An 18,135-nucleotide genomic window follows, 5' to 3' on the forward strand; every position below is an offset into this window, starting at 1 on the left:
CTAAATGTGCGGCTGGGAAGGGGCTCCCAAAAAAATTCCAATATGGGGCTCAAAAATTCCTGTTAGCAGTTCTGCATGAATAGATGCAGTATGAAAACAGCATAGCAGAGCATGCAACTGGGTGCTTTAGAGTATCTGTAACTCCCATTCACTTATATGAGAGATACGTAAAGGGCATAGCACAGCCTGCTCATCAGTTTCCATAACTCCCAGTCAACATACAGCTCCATATTCCTATTTTAGCCATGACTGATTTATTTAAAGTGTAACTTTAATCATAAATCCATAGTGCATGTTAAGATAACAAACAGGGGTGAACCTGGGCTTTCTGCCGCCTGAAGCGGCGTCAGAAAGCCCCCCCCCCCCAAGGAGGGGCGGAGCTGCGGGGCGGGGTCACAAGAAAGGGGCAGGGTCGAGTAGAAGGGGCGGGGTCAAGTGGAAAGGGGGCGTGGCCGAGCGGAGCATTCGCAGGCAGAGAGCAAGCAGGGAGAATACCTGCTCTCTGCCTGAGTGTGAAGGGCGGCCGCTGGAGCAGCGCTGCGTCCAGCAGGGCCGCCCCAATACACCGCTCGCTTCCCGTGTCGGGCTGCAGACACGGTGATGCTAAGCCAGTCCAGGACAGCTTGTCCTGGACTGGCTTACGTCAGCAAAAATGCCACCCTCCCGAGGCCCTGGCATAGCGCCGCCTGAAGCGGTCGCTTCAGGTCGCCTCATGGGAGGTGCGGCGCTGATAACAAACTACGTAATCTAAAATAAAGATAGATAGATAGGAGATAGATAGATAGATAGATAGATAGATAGATAGATAGATAGGAGATAGATAGATAGATAGATAGATAGATAGATAGATAGATAGATATGTTTCAGTCTCCTGTCCTCTTGATCACTAGGAGCCCCAGCGTTCGGGTCCCCAGTGCTTGGACACTTATACCCTGTCCCATGGTTAAGGGAGAAGTGTCCAATACCTTTAATGTTAAAAAAAAGCCTCATATCTCTGTCTCTCCTTCCACTTACCTTTCTAGTGTCAAGGTGGGGTGTCTAGGACCCACCAGTAAAAGTCATTCTGGGGGCCCACTTTACAGCTACATGTCAATGTTATCTGACACTTGTCCAAGTCAGACACTTGTCCCAGGTATGTCCCGACTTCAACTCATCCATGTCTAGAGTGGATGGATTCATTACAATGGTGAAGCAGGGAGCCATCCATTCCTGCTTCACCATTCCCCCATCTCTGTTCCCAGGGTCTTGGAAGCAGGAGGCTCAATGTAGTGACATCATATACTGTAGCAGAAACTGGAGGGAGACTGCATAGTGTGGTACCAACTGGAGGGGGAGCAGTATGCTGTGGAGGCATATGGTTGGGGAGCTGTATACTGTGGAGGCAACTAGAGGGAAATGTACACTGTGGGAGAAACTGGAGAAGGATTGTATAGTTTGGGCACAACCTGAAGGTGACATTATAATGTGGGGCATACAGTGTTAGGGACACTATACAGGGGATATTCTGTGTGGGGCACAAAAAGACATTGATGGGAATTGGCACAGCCAAAAAGTGTTTGAGGCTTTAGGTGGGTCCTACTATACATAAATTTGTGGTCCTTTGAAAGTTAAGAGTATTGCACACAGTAGTACACCTCAAGCAACAGCAAGATGCTGCAAAACAATTGATGATTGCAGCCCCTGCAGTGTGATTTAGAAAATGGGGTGCAGGAAGGAAGGATACTGGTTGAGCTAGGATCATAATAGTGCCAGGCTCTCTCTCTTTTGGGAATATGAATGGCAGAGAATTGAACTGCTAAAACAGCGGTTACATGACAATGGCAGACCCCATTGACTATTGTGCAGGACTTTTCTCTCCGCTGATTTTCAGTGGTTTCTGAATCGGAGTCTCCTCCATCTGCACCTAGATGTCATCTCTGCCCACGATCCATAAAATAAACTTTGTAATTTCTTAATTAATCTACCTAGTATATTATACTGACACATAGCCTGGTTCAGAAGCTATATGTTGAGTATTTGTATCAAGTACAATAAGTGTAATGTGAAATGTTAGAGTGAGTTAGGGGACTCCTCAGTTGATTTACCTGTCTACATGTGGGTCAATCCATGCATGCACCGCTCCATAGAGTTGTTTGTAAAATGACAATGTTTGAGTACAGTGAACGGACAGGGGCCGTTAAGACTACCACGGTCTCTGATCTGTATGAAGATTATAGGCCCCTCACCAGTCTAAAATTTTTAACTACTCTGACATGTAATGCCTAGATATAGTACCAGAACCAAAGTTAATGCGTAGATTAAAATAAATGTAGGATCCCTTCAGTTGTCTCTCCAAGTTTTTACACAGATAAAAAAGTGCAACATGCTTTCCATGAGAAGAAAAAAAAAACAATTTGAAATACTGTATTCGATTGAACAAGCCTTGGCACAAACCAATTCACCCATTTCTAGTATTTATTCAGGGTAGAAGAAAAGGTACTGTGCAGGGCTATAGATGAAGTTGTACTGTGAAGGGAATGTGTTATTCACTTGAAAAGCAATGGTGCTGTGCAATGGTTATACATAAGATAAGACTTGAATTAGGCATTCACAGGCAAAAAGACACATATAACCATAGAACTACTGTTACCATTCACCATTCTCTATTTTCTGTCTGCAGTTCTACAGAGGTTTTAGGGTTGGTTCACACTAGCGCTTGTATTCCGTCCGCAAGGAGTCTGAATGGAGACACCCCCCCCCCCCGAACGGAATACCAACGCTAATGCAAGCACTATGCAGTTAAGCACATGGAGCCCATAGACTATAATGGGCTCTGTGTGCTTGCTGCGCACTGCCCGCACAATTCATTTGTGCGGGCAGTGCGCGGCAAGCACACGGAGCCCATTATAGTCTATGGGCTCCATGTGCTTAAAGAGGACCTTTCACCACTTTTGGGCACATGCAGTGTTATATACTGCCAGAAAGCTGACAGTGCGCTGAATTCAGCGCACTGTCGGCTTTCCCGATCTGTGCCCGCTGTAAAGAGCTTACGGTGCCGGTAGCGTAGTGCTCTATGGTCAGAAGGGCGTTTCTGACCATTAGCCAGAGACATCCTTCTGCCTCGCGGCGCCTATCGCGCTGTGCTGTGGAGCGGGGAGGAACGCCCCCTCCCTCTGCTCACACTGCTCGTCCATAGACGAGCATTATCAGGGCGGGGAGGGGGCGTTCCTCCCCGCTCCACAGCACAGCGCGATAGGCGCCGCGAGGCAGAAGGATGTCTCTGGCTAATGGTCAGAAACGCCCTTCTGACCATAGAGCACTACGCTACCGGCACCGTAAGCTCTTTACAGCGGGCACAGATCGGGAAAGCCGACAGTGCGCTGAATTCAGCGCACTGTCAGCTTTCTGGCAGTATATAACACTGCATGTGCCCAAAAGTGGTAAAAGGTCCTCTTTAACTGCATAGTGCTTGCATTAGCGTTGGTATTCCGCTTGCAATTGCGATTGCATTCCGTCCGGGGGGTCTCCATGCAGACTCCTTGTGGACAGAATACAAGCGCTAGTGTGAACCAACCCTTAGGATCTTTGGAGAACTTTTGAACTTTAAAGTCCGTGAATAGGAGAGGATACTTCTTGGTGGTTATTTGTCTACCCACGCAAATTGTCTATATTATAATCTACCATTAAGTATGAACCAAAATAACTCTGATAAGAAATAAAGAAAGTCTTAATAGTTAAAAGGCATAGGCACTTTTCTTTAGTGAAGTATATTGCAAAGTTTGTACTCTTCACCTGCACTATTGATTTATGAAAAACAATGTATAGACAGTGGAGCACAAACAATTCTGACACATTTTCAGTAAATCTGCCCCAATCCCCCAAGTGAATATTCTTTTTAGAAATTCTTGAGAAAAAAAATTGATTAAACCTTTAAAAGGGACTGATGAAGACAAATAATCTGTTCAAGCCTATGTAGGGTAAGATCACCAAGAAAGACTTGTATCATACACTGGTAGCAGCTCAGCTCCTTTCCTGGTACTGCACATGTCAAATACAAAATAACTTATTCCATTTATCAGAACAAATCAAAATGTCAATAAAATTATCGACTTTGTGTTTACTTAGTCTTGTGATCTCATGCTTCCACTATTTTTTTTCTTTTTAGGAAGGCTTTTCATAATTTTAATTACTTCTTTTTCTTCTACAATGTGATTCTTGGTTTGGGTGTCTGCCTTTTTCGGCTTTTTTCCAGTCTGATTTTGGGAAGTTGGTTAATTGCAAGGATTGATAGACCAATATTACAACGAGGCTATGAGTCATCAGACATGGGTAAGTCATTTACTGTGGCAAGTATGGAATACACCCTTTTATTGCTTAGGGTCCATTCACACGGAGGAAAATGGTGCGTTATTTGGCGCTGAATTTTCAGCGCTGAAAAAAAAGCCTCCCATTGATTTCAATGGGTTCTGCTAGCTTTTTTTTCCACTAGCAGAATTTTCTGGTAGCGGAAAATTCAGCTAGTGGGGAAAAAAAGCTAGTGGAACCCATTGAAATCAATGGAAGGCTTTTTTTTAGCGCTGAAAATTCAGCGCCAAATAACGCGCCGCTTTCCTCCGTGTGAATTAAGGCTAAGGTCCTATCTTGTGGAAAAGCAGCTTTTTTTCTTTCAGTTTTTGTTGCCTTTCTTTTTTAGCCGAACCCAGGAGTGGCTACAATAGAAATAGAAAATATAAAGGCAGCACATATTTTTCTCTCTTTTGCTCACTCCAATCCTAGCTTTGGCTCAAAAAACCACTGCAAAATCTGCTTTTCTGCAACTTGGGGCCTTAGCCTAAATTGAAGGTTATAGAATGTGTTCCCTCAGTTCCTTTTGTTAAGCATTATAGCTATCAGACAGACATTCTTTAATGTAATTGTCCTACTCCCCATCGCTTCGCAAGGGCCTTCTTGTTTATAATACCCAATCTCCATTACTTTAAACATGTACATCAAATGCTGGGCCTTTAGAATCCCTACTGCCTATCTGTGTGACGGGCACAATATACTTGCAACAGAAGCTATAGAAAGTGAGTATCATACCCTGGAACCTATAGAATAATCAGCCTTGTTGATACATTGCCCAATTGGCCATACATAGAAAGTTAAGGGCAGACTATTTTTTTATCAACTTGCTTTATTAACTCACAATGTAATACAGTGTATATATCAATGAATATAAGGAAACAATACAAATATACAGTTTTTAAATACAAAGAAAAGCAATACACATTGGGTAACTCAAAATGTGTTGGTAAAATATTATTTAGGTAAATTCACTAGGTTACATGTAGAGCGTAATGTAAAGCAGTATCAATGATCAAATAATGTAATAAAGTATACTGTGTACAACAATGAACTATAAACATATCTAACGAAAAACATCTAGATGAGAGCTTAGCCCTCAATAACCCAGGGGTATAAAGAGTAAATGGGGATTGACATCCTGCAACCCATCATTTTGAAAACTTTTGGGAACAGTCTCTGTGTTTCGATACAACCCTCTCAATTTGGAGGCTAACATTAATTTCTTCCATTGTCCCATGGTTTGGAGATTGCCTCCCATCAACCAAATCGCTATTCTATTTCCTAGCAAGGAAAACTGTTTTCCAAAGGAAAACACACATCTCCTGCAACCCAGCCAACTCCTAGAGAAGGCCCAATAAGTCCTCCAGTGTAGTTGGTATCCTGATCATAATAATGTTGGGTAATGTAAAAGCTACTTCTCTCCAAAATTAACTGATACTAGGGCATTGCCATGTGATGTGAAAGAAGTTAGTCTGTGGTCTGGCACATCTTTGACAACTGTCATCTGGCATATGCATCATTTTATATAGCTGCAACAGAGAGATAACATTGAGGTAAGAAATATTGTTGAATCATGCAATTATTGCTTGTAGGTAATATATATAAAGGGTATTCAATGGCTTCATCTCAATCGTCTGTTTCTAGGTTATGGTGTTGGGATTTCCATTTGTCCTCTATTACTGTTTGCAAGGAATCCAATTTAGTTCCCAGATGGTTAGTATATAGTGTGGTTAACCCTCTTGGACCCAGAGAAGTAAAATTTCCAATGAAGGATTAATCCGATATTGGGCATAGAATGTCAGGGAAGTGACTCCAGAGTGACAGTGGTAGCTGTAGGGATCTATAGAATGAGGTACATGGCATCTGGTAACTGAGAGAAGGATTTAAGAATCATGATATACATCACCCAAGACTAGCACATTATGTGAAATCCAGTAGGTGAGGATACATGGGTTTATGACATGTGGGATCTGTGGGGAGAAAGCATGATATTGAGCTCTCCATCCCACTGGCACCAGTTTGTCGAGCAATAACAGGTAACGAGAAAAGAGGGTTAGTTTTTTCAGCACAACCATAGTGTGCAAATGGAAAGGCAGTTAATAGTCTGTGTTAACCGAAGTGGGAGCCTAAATCCAGATGACCAGTCAAAAAGTATATGTGAAAATCAGGCAGAACCATACCTCCCTGAATTTTGGGTAAAAGCAGGGACTTTTTAAATTGCCCTGCTCCCCCTCCCCCCCCTTCACTGGTGTCCTAAGTTTGTTTATATAGTGGAAAATGGTTTCAACGTATGAACATACCACACTGCTAGCCGCGACAGAATGCTGATGCAGTGCACCAACATCCCATCGCGGCATTCTGCTCTGGATTAGGCCTGAATGAATGGGCCTAATCAGGAGGGAGTCTCATGCTGCAGATGCTGTAGTTGAGACAGCAACGGAATTCGCGGGAAGAAGGGGTATGACGCTTCTTTTTTCCGCTACTAGCTAGCGGAAAAAAGAAGCGAACGACTCCCATTGAAGTCAATGGGAGCCATTTTTGGCAGCGGATTTTGAGCCGGATTCCGCTTCAAAATCCGCTGACAAAAACTCTGTGTGAATGAGCACTAAGAATCTGGCTTCTGGAATCTTCCTGATCTCTAAAAAAGTATAGAAGCCTAAAGTTTGGCTAACTTGGAATAGGGGTTATTCAGCAATGTGTGAAAGAATGATAACTAACCAGCTTTTTGTATTTTATTTAAGGCTACAATACATGGATTGGAATGATATATGTGGACCACTATCACACTAACCCAATACTTCTGGGTTTTTGTAACATTCTACTCACAGTGAGAGCTGAAAAAAGACTAAAAGAGTTACCAGCATATTCTGTATTTAGTGATTCAGTAGGTAAGTAAGACAATTATGCACAAAATTATTTTCCATATCAATAAAAACAAAGTGGTGTTACATTTCTTTTAAGAAGTTCTTGTCACTTTAAACATGTCTCAGTGAATAGGGAACCAAATAGGTTCTGTGAAGAATTTTTAAGGAAGGCTCCATAATGGTGACTTATCAACCGCCTTTGCTAATGAATGTGCAACACTCGGTTCATTGGACTGGGGTTAGGGTGGTCTCTATGTCATGTCCTCAGACCGTCATATAGTCTAATTTGAGCTCAGGGGCTGGTGAATGAAATAGTCCTTGATGGAGACCTGCTGGTCACAGAGAAACTCATTGAGGAGCCTGAACCTAGTGTGTCTCCCCTGAGTGAACACCCTGGAGATAGGCCAGCAGGAAAGAGAGGATTATTTTGTAGACAGTGTAATGGTGAGATCAGACTTTGTAACCTAGAACTAAAACTGATCCTCTTCCATAGATGCAGCATATGGGTGGTTACTTCAGCACTTGCTGGGATCAGGTGGGAGGTCGATTGTGGGATCCATAGAAGAGCCTGTACTGACCAAGGATAACTCCAAGGTTACCTATTGTTGGCAATCTATCTCATTATATATAGCACTGACAAGCCACCAAGTCTTTTGTGATAATATACAGTACATCTCCGGATTTGAGGTTTATAGGCCCAAATAAAGTCCCTCTGTAGGCTTGCTAGGGAGGAGGAGGTTATCGGTATTGGAAGGGTAATAGAAACTACAGAAAAGTAAACCAACCCAAGAAAAGGTGGGGCAATGCCAGTCAACCAGATTTATTTGTAGCTTTGGGATCAATGTGGCATCATTAACAGGATTGCCAAGCATGTTCTGGGGGAATTTATTACCTCATTTGCAAGACATGTGGCTAAAGGAGTGATTTATTCTTTTTATAGTATAGGGATGAGAAGCCATCAGGTCCAGGCACTTTCTGATTCTTAAAGGGGTTGTCCCATCAAAAGGATCCTATCTATACTGCTTATTAATGTGAATGTAAGACGTTTCCTTAATACATTGCTTCAGCAAAACTGCTTTGTTTGTCCACTATCTTACTTTATTCAATTCATTGTTGACACAGCCCTTGACTTATCTGGTCAAAAGTCAAGTGATGTAGCTGCCTGCTCTCAGGGGGGAGCGAGGAGGGGCTAAGTGCACGGGAGCGAGCCTGTGTTTGTAGCTATTCCTGTGTCTACACCACGTGACCTAGGTTCCTGCTTTCAGATAAAGGAGGGGGGAAATGAGTGCTGGAGCCGCTTTCATTTCTGAACTCGTTCTGAACTCGTTTTCTGTTCTCCCAGGGAAAGGAGGTGATTTAGAACTTGTATTTATTTTATTTTTTTATTACATATTTTTAAAGCTTTTTTTTTTTCTTTTTAACTATTTTATTAGTTCCCCCCCCCCCCCAGGGGGCTTGAACCTGCAGTCATTTGATTGCAATTCCCATAGACGGCAATACAACTGTATTGCCGTCTATGGGACTTTCTATATATTACTATTGTGGCTGGTCATAGACCATAGTTTACACTTTGGGGGGAAGGGGCCGCCAATACAGACCCAACATCTGCTGTAATAGAGAGGCGGATGCCGGGGAGGGTTAGATGCCAGCACAGGTGCCGGGGCCTGCGACATCGCTACGCTCCTGCCCTGCATGAAGCCAGCAGCGGCAGGAGAGATGCTGCTATTCCAGAGGGGGGGAAGCCGGAGGAGCGGAATAGCAGCATTGCTCCTGCCGCTGCTGGCTTCATGCAGGGCAGGAGCGTAGCAATGTCGCAGGCCCCGACACCTGTGCCGGCGTCTAACCCTCCCCGGCATCCACCTTTCTATTACAGCGGATGCCGGGTCTGTACTGGCATTGTGAAGGCTGGGGAACTGACTGGTCTCACCATCTATTCGCTGTACGTCCGATGCCTAGCTGCATCGGGAGTGCGCACGCAGGGCCAGCGGCATAGGAGTGACATCATCTCGCCGCTGGCTTTGCATATGTAACCCACCAATGACACAATAAAGCGGGAAGAAAGAAGATTTTACAGCAGTGAAGACTGGTGAGTATGCGACGTGGGAATACCCCTTTAAGGGAATCAATGGCCACATCTAATTCCTCCTTTGCTATAGGTGTGTTTAAGGGTGTGGCTTGGGTAGCAGTTACAGTAGGGAGGTTGAAGGAGTGGAGGAGACCATCTCTGGATGGCAGGCAGAGGTTGGAGAGGAATACAATTTCTGATAAAACTGGTGAAATTGTAGATAAATAGAATTAGGGTTGGAAGTGAGTCCTCCACTTGACTCTTGTATTTGATATATTACGTTTAGCTTCTGATAAACCCTAAGTTTAGAGGTTAACAGTTTATCAGGCTTGTTTGACAGTTTATTAAATTTCGCTTTGGTTCATCATATAGCTTTTTCTGTCTTATGAGTTAGGGCAGAGTTAACTTTAAGTTTGACATCCCTGATACATTTAGTCAGGTAATCAGAAGGGTGAAGCTGATTAGCAGACTCCAATTTTAACAGTTTGTGTTCCAAGTCAGCCTGAACCCTCTCTGTGTCCCTTTCTACGTCTTAGAGACAGAAAAACACAGAAATGGAGACAGAGACACAGAAAGAGATAGAGAGAAACACACTGTCTCTGAGACGCAAACAGAGAGAGAGACAAGAGAGAGAGAGAGAGAGAGAGAGAGAGAGAGAGAGAGAGAGAGAGATGGAGACAGAAATACTGAGTGTTTCTTTTTCTCTCTCTCCATTATTTGATGTGAAAGGAAGGAATGGGTCGTTTGACCCAACGACATCCATAAGCAGCTCCCACAGTTTCCTTGTCTGCCAGACCCAGGAAAGGAGAGTAACACCGGTTTTTAATTTTGTCACCTTTTCAATCATTATACTCTGGGGTCTGAAAAGATTATAATTATAATTATATTTTATGGGTTGTGGACCCCAAAAATTCCAGGTTCTACTGAACCGGAAATTTTTGCAATGTGTGCAACGAACACTGTAGGGGTCACTATGGGACCTTGTTAGACTTCATACTGTATGGAGGGTCAACTATGGGACATTATACTGTGTAGAGGGGCCTCTATGGAACAAATGCCACTGTGGGACATTATACAGTGTGCAAGGGCTTCTATGGGGCCAGGAAAGGGGGCGCTATGCCGTGTGGGGAGCTGTGTGTGGGGAAAGGTAGCTCAGTAGCAACAATGGTATAGACCCAACCAGTCAGAGACAGGGACACAAAATCTGTAGCAAACAAGTTTATTTAGAAAAAAAAACAACAAAATAAATAAACCTTCACTTCATGCACTAAATGAGCAAAATAAAATACAGCTTTAACCTCTGGCAAAACAAAACTCCTGCTTGTACAAGCTCTAACTAATACAGAATAAGGCTAACTATATGTGTGGATTACTTCCGGTCACACGATCAAAACAAAACAAGTCCTAGTTTGGTCTCACCAAAACTCAGTTCTCCAGGACAGACCAGGCACCTCTTCTCACTCCCAGGATCTGCCCTGAAGTCCAGGCTTTGCATCCTTTTATGGGCCAGTAATGAGCCCAGGACCCACACCTGGGCTGCAGCTTATGGGTTACACGTATGTCAGAAATCTGGAGGAGATATCCAGGGACTCTAGCACTCTGCCTGTTACCTTCTCACAATAGATAGATAGATAGATAGATAGATAGATAGATAGATAGATAGATAGATAGATAGAGGTCAGTGATATGTACAGGACACACTGCCCCCTGCTGATGATGTGGGGGGGGGGATCATCCCATAGGACAGTCAGTCATCCCTAGTAGTTGTATGAGGTCAGTAACAGCTCAGGGATATGTATAAGACATCCCAACACTGCCACATGGGTTGTCTCTCATGGTAGGGTGGACAACTGGCATGGATAATGATCACCCACACACTCAAGGGTTCTTCAGTAATGTCTGTACCAGATTACACTTCCTAGGCCGCTAGGCTGACAGATTTGTCACCAGTTGAGCATTTGGGAAAACCAGAGACACTGCTTAACCAACCTATGAGTATACAGGATTTACAGGCCCAGCAGTAACATCTGTGGGTAAATGTGCCACAGAATACCATACTGAGCCTGCATCCCTCCATGGCCTGCTGTATCTCATCTTGTATCCAGGCTAGAGGTACCAATTGTCCATGTTCCCCAAAAACCTTCTCCTTTGGCTAGAATATTGTAATCACTTCCGTATGTCATCATTACAATCACAATGCGTATTTGCATTGTGGGGAAGGTAGCTCGGTAGTAGCAATGGTCTGGACTCAACTAGTCAGAGACAGGGACACAAAACTGTAGCAAAACATTTTTATTTAGAAAAAAACCTGCAAAACAAGTAAACCTTCACGTCAGGCACAAAAAGAGCAAAATACTTAACTTCATGCACAAGGAATGAAACAAAACCCTGCTCGTCTGAGCACTAACTAGACAATATGTACTAATTGTATGTGTGGCTGGTAGTAAGCCACCTGTACAGTTAGTACAGCCTTTTATTGCCCAGTAGTGAGCCTAGGACCTACTCCTAAGTCAGAAGTCTGGGGTAGATATACCTTGACTCCAGCACTCTGCCTGTCACCTTCTCACAGTATATATATTTGTGTATCTGTTGGTATAGATATACAGTGAATATGTATAGTATGTGATATATATAAGATACATACATTTCTAACAAATATATTGAGAGATATGTAGTTGTCCAAATATTCCTGTTTATGTGTGTATATATGCCAATTGCCAAAAAAGCAGGAGTAATTTACTAAATGTTTTTTGTTTTTGTTATTTTTTTCTAAAGGACCTCGTGCATCAACCAAATCCAGAACAAGATGGCTCCTATATTATACTCTTATGAACAATCCTAGACTTATAATACAAAGAAAACAGAAAAACATGGATGACCTGGATAACAGGAATATTGTTATGCAAACCAGACTTGTACAGGCTTCTGTTCTAGAGGCTGAAAACAGGAATATTCAGGAAAGACCACTGGATACCAACAGCGTGGAAATATGGGAAAGATGAGATCATATTTATCTCCATAAGTCTTGGACAATTTTCATACCAATTCTAATAAGTTTGCATGGTATATAGCTACAATTGAGATGTTGTTACTCATAGACACGTCCTATAAATAATAACAATTTACATTGACCGGACTAGATCTAGTAGATCTGAAATCTCATAAACATACAGTCCTTTTACATTCGCATTAATCCTCGTTCCCAACTGTTGATCTATAAAAACACCAATTTGTCGTCAAGTGAACAATCATTCATTTGGATCTTTTATGCCAGCCTAAAAATTACTGACAATAGGAAAACTGGGGATGAGTAATCAAATTAATTGTGAAGGATTAGAAAATTGGTCACATGAATGGGACTGCGCTCCAGCATTGCCATGTAACAAACAGATGTGATGTCACTTCTTGATAAGAAGAAATCTGCCATATTTTCTAATTCTACATAGTCCCCTTAATTCGAGTACAAAATACTTCCCATATCAATAAAAGTGCATGCAGGGGTCTTAATAGGAACAGAAACATACCTTTGTGGACAGGGTTGGACTGGCCCACTGGGGAAGCCGGTGAATCCCCTGGTGGGCCCTGAGCCCCGACTGAAAGTCCTTATTTTGCCAATGCAGATGCATTGGTCAGGGGGCCCAATCGGGATGGTCAGGGGCCCCAATCAGGCACCTGACCAATGCATTTGCCTTAACACACGGGGGCCCCCATTAGCTGACGCTGAAGCTGTACATGGTGTCCTGCCGATATATAGGGAAAGTATACACTCACCGGCCACTTTATTAGGTACACCATGCTAGTAACGGGTTGGACCCCCTTTTGCCTTCAGAACTGCCTCAATTCTTCGTGGCATAGATTCAACAAGGTGCTGGAAGAATTCCTCAGAGATTTTGGTCCATATTGACATGATGGCATCACACAGTTGCCACAGATTTGTCGACTGCACATCCATGATGCGAATCTCCCGTTCCACCACATCCCAAAGATGCTCTATTGGATTGAGATCTGGTGACTGTGGAGGCCATTGGAGTACAGTGAACTCATTGTCATGTTCAAGAAACCAGTCTGAGATGATTCCAGCTTTATGACATGGCGCATTATCCTGCTGAAAGTAGCCATCAGATGTTGGGTACATTGTGGTCATAAAGGGATGGACATGGTCAGCAACAATACTCAGGTAGGCTTTGGCGTTGCAACGATGCTCAATTGGTACCAAGGGGCCCAAAGAGTGCCAAGAAAATATTCCCCACACCATGACACCACCACCACCAGCCTGAACCGTTGATACAAGGCAGGATGGATCCATGCTTTCATGTTGTTGACGCCAAATTCTGACCCTACCATCCGAATGTCGCAGCAGAAATCGAGACTCATCAGACCAGGCAACGTTTTTCCAAACTTCAATTGTCCAATTTCGATGAGCTTGTGCAAATTGTAGCCTCAGTTTCCTGTTCTTAGCTGAAAGGAGTGGCACCCGGTGTGGTCTTCTGCTGCTGTAGCCCATCTGCCTCAAAGTTTGACATACTGTGCGTTCAGAGATGCTCTTCTGGCTACCTTGGTTGTAACGGGTGGCTATTTGAGTCACTGTTGCCTTTCTATCAGCTCGAACCAGTCTGGCCATTCTCCTCTGACCTCTGGCATCAACAACGCATTTCCGCCCACAGAACTGCCGCTCACTGGATGTTTTTTCTTTTTCGGACCATTCTCTGTAAACCCTAGAGATGGTTGTGCGTGAAAATCCCAGTAGATCAGCAGTTTCTGAAATACTCAGACCAGCCCTTCTGGCACCAACAACCATGCCACGTTCAAAGGCACTCAAATCACCTTTCTTCCCCATACTGATGCTCGGTTTGAACTGCAGGAGATTGTCTTGACCATGTCTACATGCCTAAATGCACTGAGTTGCCGCCATGTGATTGGCTGATTAGAAATTAAGTGTTAACAAGCAGTTGGACAGGTGTACCTAATAAAGTGGCCGGTGAGTGTATATTGGAGGACACCGTGTGCAGCTTCAGCATCAGCTAATGGCTGCTTGTAAGCCCTCACTTATCTGCACCAGCTATCACTTCTTTCTTATGAAGTCCTGTCCGTGCTGCCCGGACTTCCTCCCTCCCCTCCTCCTCTCACATCGTAGCATGTGGGGACAGGGAGCAGTCTGCTGCGATGCTTCAATTCTGGAGTATATTCTTTTGGTAAAATCTGTATATTTAATATGTATATGTGTGTACATTTGTTTAAAGTATGTGTCTTGTATATTGTGTGAGTACTGTATGTGTGTATACAGGTATGTGTGAGTATATACAGTATGCTATAATAATGTGTACTGTATATGTGAGTGTATATATATATGTGAGTATATATAGTATTCATATATTCATAAAAGTGTATATATGACTTATATATGGTATATGAATGTATATAAATACATATGTGTGAGTATATATGGTATATGTATAAGGCCTGGTTCACATCTGCGTTTGGTAATCCATTCAGGGAGTCCGCATGGGGGCACCCTTCCCCCCTGAATGGACTACCGAACGCATTAGCAAGCGGTGCTCAGTGAAAGCACATGGACCCCATAGACTATAATGGGGTCCATGTGCTTTCCGCGCGATGTCCACATTGGTCATGCGGACACGAAAGTAGATCTTGAAGTACTTTTCTGTCCACATGTTCCGTGCGGACACTGCGTGGAAAGCACACGGACCGCAATATAGTCTATGATGTCCATGTGCTTTCACTGCACACCGCTTTCTAACGCATTTGGTAGTTCACTCGGGGGGGTCCCCATGCGGACGCCCCCAACGGATTACCAAACGCAGATGTGAACCAGGTATGAGTGTGTAGGTATATAGTATGTGCTATCCCATACACACATTGCAGAAAAATAAACGCAGCGGACACACTGCAATTTCCAAAACTGTTGCGATTTTGAAAATCGCAGCATGTCACTTATACCTATACTGGCGGTTTCCCTATAGGTATAAAGGAAACAGAAAGTCCTCAGAGGAAACCTCTATGGAGTTTCTGCAATAAGCGCTGTGAGAAAAACTGATGTGTTAGGCCTTATCCTTATAGTGTGAAGTACAATATATTGAGATGATAAGGATTAGGCCCACCAGTGAGACGCAGCTAAAAAAAAAAACCTGTGGAAAAAAAAATAGCAGTGAATCTCAATGTATTTTTTCCACAGTGTTTTTCATTGAGCTTTTGATGCATTTTCCCCACACTTTTTCCCGATTGCGCAGCTGAAAGTAACCGGCCATGTTTTTTGAAGTGCACACATTTTAGAGTTTGCGGCTGTTCCACATTTTTTTTCCTGCAATGTGTGGATGAGGTAAATTTGATTAAATTTCATTCACTTTGCTGGTAATTTTTTTTCTCTGTAGTAGACAAAGATGTTGTGTTTCTGCAATGTGAGGTATTTTCAGGTATTTATGGCCTATCCTGAGCATAGGCAATAAAAAAAGATTATCCTTGGACAACCCCTTTAAAGAGGCTCTATCATTGGGAAAAGTCATTTTTAACTAATCACATGCTTGCACAGTCTTTAGAAAGTATGTAAATTGCATCAGTGGTTTTTGAATAAGTCCATTTTTATTCATATGCTAATTACGCTGGGTTCACACCAGCGTTCAGTTCTCCGTTCTGAGATTTCCGTCTTCTGCATGCAGAACACGGAAACCTGTCAGACCGAGTCCGGCCGTGAGCGCCAGTGAGCGTTTTGTGAGCTCTGCGGTGAAACCGTTTTTTTGAACTGGACACAAAGTCCTGCGTGTCCAACTCTGTGTCCGGTTAAAAAAAAAAAAACTGTTTCGCCGCAGAGCGCACAACATGCTCACCGGCACTCACTTCAAATGAATGGGTTTGAAAAATGCCTGCAGGTTTCCATCTCCTGCCCAGTTTCGGGCAGGAAACCGAAGCCTGCAAAATGGAGGCCGGAACGCAGATGTGAACAAGCCCTTAGACTGGTGCACGATGCACCATTGTTTCCTATGCACAGGCTGCTGCTGCTGCTGATGATGATGACTCAGCTTCCTGTTTGCACACATACATAGGAGATAATAGCAGGGACGATTGCTGCTGGGAACTTCCTGTGCTGGCTGGAAGCTCATTAGCATATGAATAATAATGGACTTATTCAGAAACCACTGAGGCAATGTACATACTAAAGGTAGGTGTGGAACAGCATTTCTAAAGGTTATGCAAGGATGTGATTAGTTAAAAATGACTTTTCCCAATTATAGAGCCCCTTTAATATGTCCCACACAGTGTAATGTCCCCCTTCCACACAGGATGTTATCCCCATCACTGCTTCCACACAATATAATGGCCCCATCACTGTTCCCCATACATTATGGGGCAGAAGTAAAGACCAATCCAAAGAAAACCTTCTATAGAAGTTACCAATGGACAAATAGATCCGCGCTTACCAACTGTATTCTTGTTTCATTCGTTTATTAATAGCCTCTCACACAACGCGTTTCGAAACCATACAAGTTTCTTCTTCAAGTGGACAAAGGACAATGTTACAAGCAATACTGAAGCAGGGTATAAATTGACATTTTAGGGACCACCCCCAGGATGACCTCATCATCTCCGTCATAGGTAGATATCCCATACTTAACCACCAATATACCAACTCAAAATAAGCTAAAATAAATGTGGTAGACAAACTTGTTTTAAGTCTAGCAGCATCCTCGGCGTCCCAACTACACAATTGGTGGATTTACTCCAAAAAGACCGCACGGAAGTCTCCAAATGCATCACTTCCAGTCGTCTTGGAACGCACATGCGCTCCAAACCTCGTACTGGCTAACGGAATGTATACATTCCGCAAAGATTAATCATAATAGAGGCCCGTATAAAAACTATGAGCCACCTAATAGTGGAATCTTCTCATATCCCAATACGAGCGGCTCCCATATGTATAACCCAGGGGGGAAGAGAAAAAGGGGGCCGCCCGAGAATGCCTCAATGTCTCACATCCGGTATCTCCCGGAACGCATATGCGCTCCAAAAAACCAACCACCGGAGCGCACATGCGGCCCAAAAGCCGTAAGTGGGGAGAAATCGTGTGTATAACCTTATCACCACTAGATTTCATATATTCCCATTAGCGTCTACTAGTTTATATGGCAAAAAATAGGTTACTAACAGCCACAATATTCAATAAATAGAACCACAGTATACATTTACATTCCCATAAAAAAATAACAAAATAACATTAAGCCCCAATGTTCCCATTGGATTTTCTTAAAAACATCCAATAAGCAAATAATAAAAGATATATAAATTACAAAAAATTATTTATACATACATAAAATTCATAAAACTAGCATAGAAATATATAGCACATATACAGAAGTTAGTTTAAGACTCACCATCCTTCCTAGCTTTCTTTCAAGATGTGATATCTTCAAGGGTCTCATTCAACCCAACTGGACTGTAAGGATTGGAGTCAGGGTCAGGCAGTGCAAAGTGACACAGCTGGGAAAGCAACACTGTGCAACTAATGACAAAAGGGGTCGCAGGTCCTGCAGCTATAACTATGCTGTAATATCTGAGATGAGGCAGACCAATGCACTTCCTAATTGAAGTGCGCCTACCACGGCTCCTAACCTTCTATCCGGCGGCTAGGATAAGGGGAGAGGAGGCCCTGAAAGTCCTAGGGACTGGAGTCACAGGGTCACACCTAAACCGAAAGCACAGTGTAACTGCAATGCAAAACAAAAGACTAAACAGCAAGCAAGGAGACCGCGGCGACTCCGTATCCTGACATGGACTTAATGTGTCAAGCTGATAAATCCAGTATATTTCACGTCGTTTTAATGTTGTAAATCTATTAGGGATATTTGGTGGAATGTGATCTATCGGAATAAC

The 18,135-nt window shown here is 43.2% G+C and overlaps 2 protein-coding genes across 2 annotated transcripts in view; both read left to right on the forward strand.

Moving 5' to 3' along the window:
- LOC142211209 (stimulated by retinoic acid gene 6 protein-like) overlaps window positions 1-12,254 on the forward strand; it is a 58,769-nt gene extending 46,515 nt beyond the window's left edge. Inside the window, exons 16-18 of the mRNA XM_075280361.1 lie at window positions 4,145-4,308; window positions 7,065-7,211; window positions 12,028-12,254. Coding sequence (XP_075136462.1) covers window positions 4,145-4,308; window positions 7,065-7,211; window positions 12,028-12,254 — 538 coding nt within the window. The remainder of the gene's footprint in view (window positions 1-4,144; window positions 4,309-7,064; window positions 7,212-12,027) is intronic.
- The window catches only part of NCBP1 (nuclear cap binding protein subunit 1), a 278,082-nt gene that overhangs the window by 45,196 nt on the left and 214,751 nt on the right, over window positions 1-18,135 (forward strand). The gene's annotated exons all lie outside the window — the stretch shown is intronic.

This window comes from Leptodactylus fuscus, chromosome 1 (genome assembly GCF_031893055.1).
Source record: "Leptodactylus fuscus isolate aLepFus1 chromosome 1, aLepFus1.hap2, whole genome shotgun sequence".
In the NCBI taxonomy this organism is placed as follows: Eukaryota; Metazoa; Chordata; class Amphibia; order Anura; family Leptodactylidae; genus Leptodactylus; species Leptodactylus fuscus.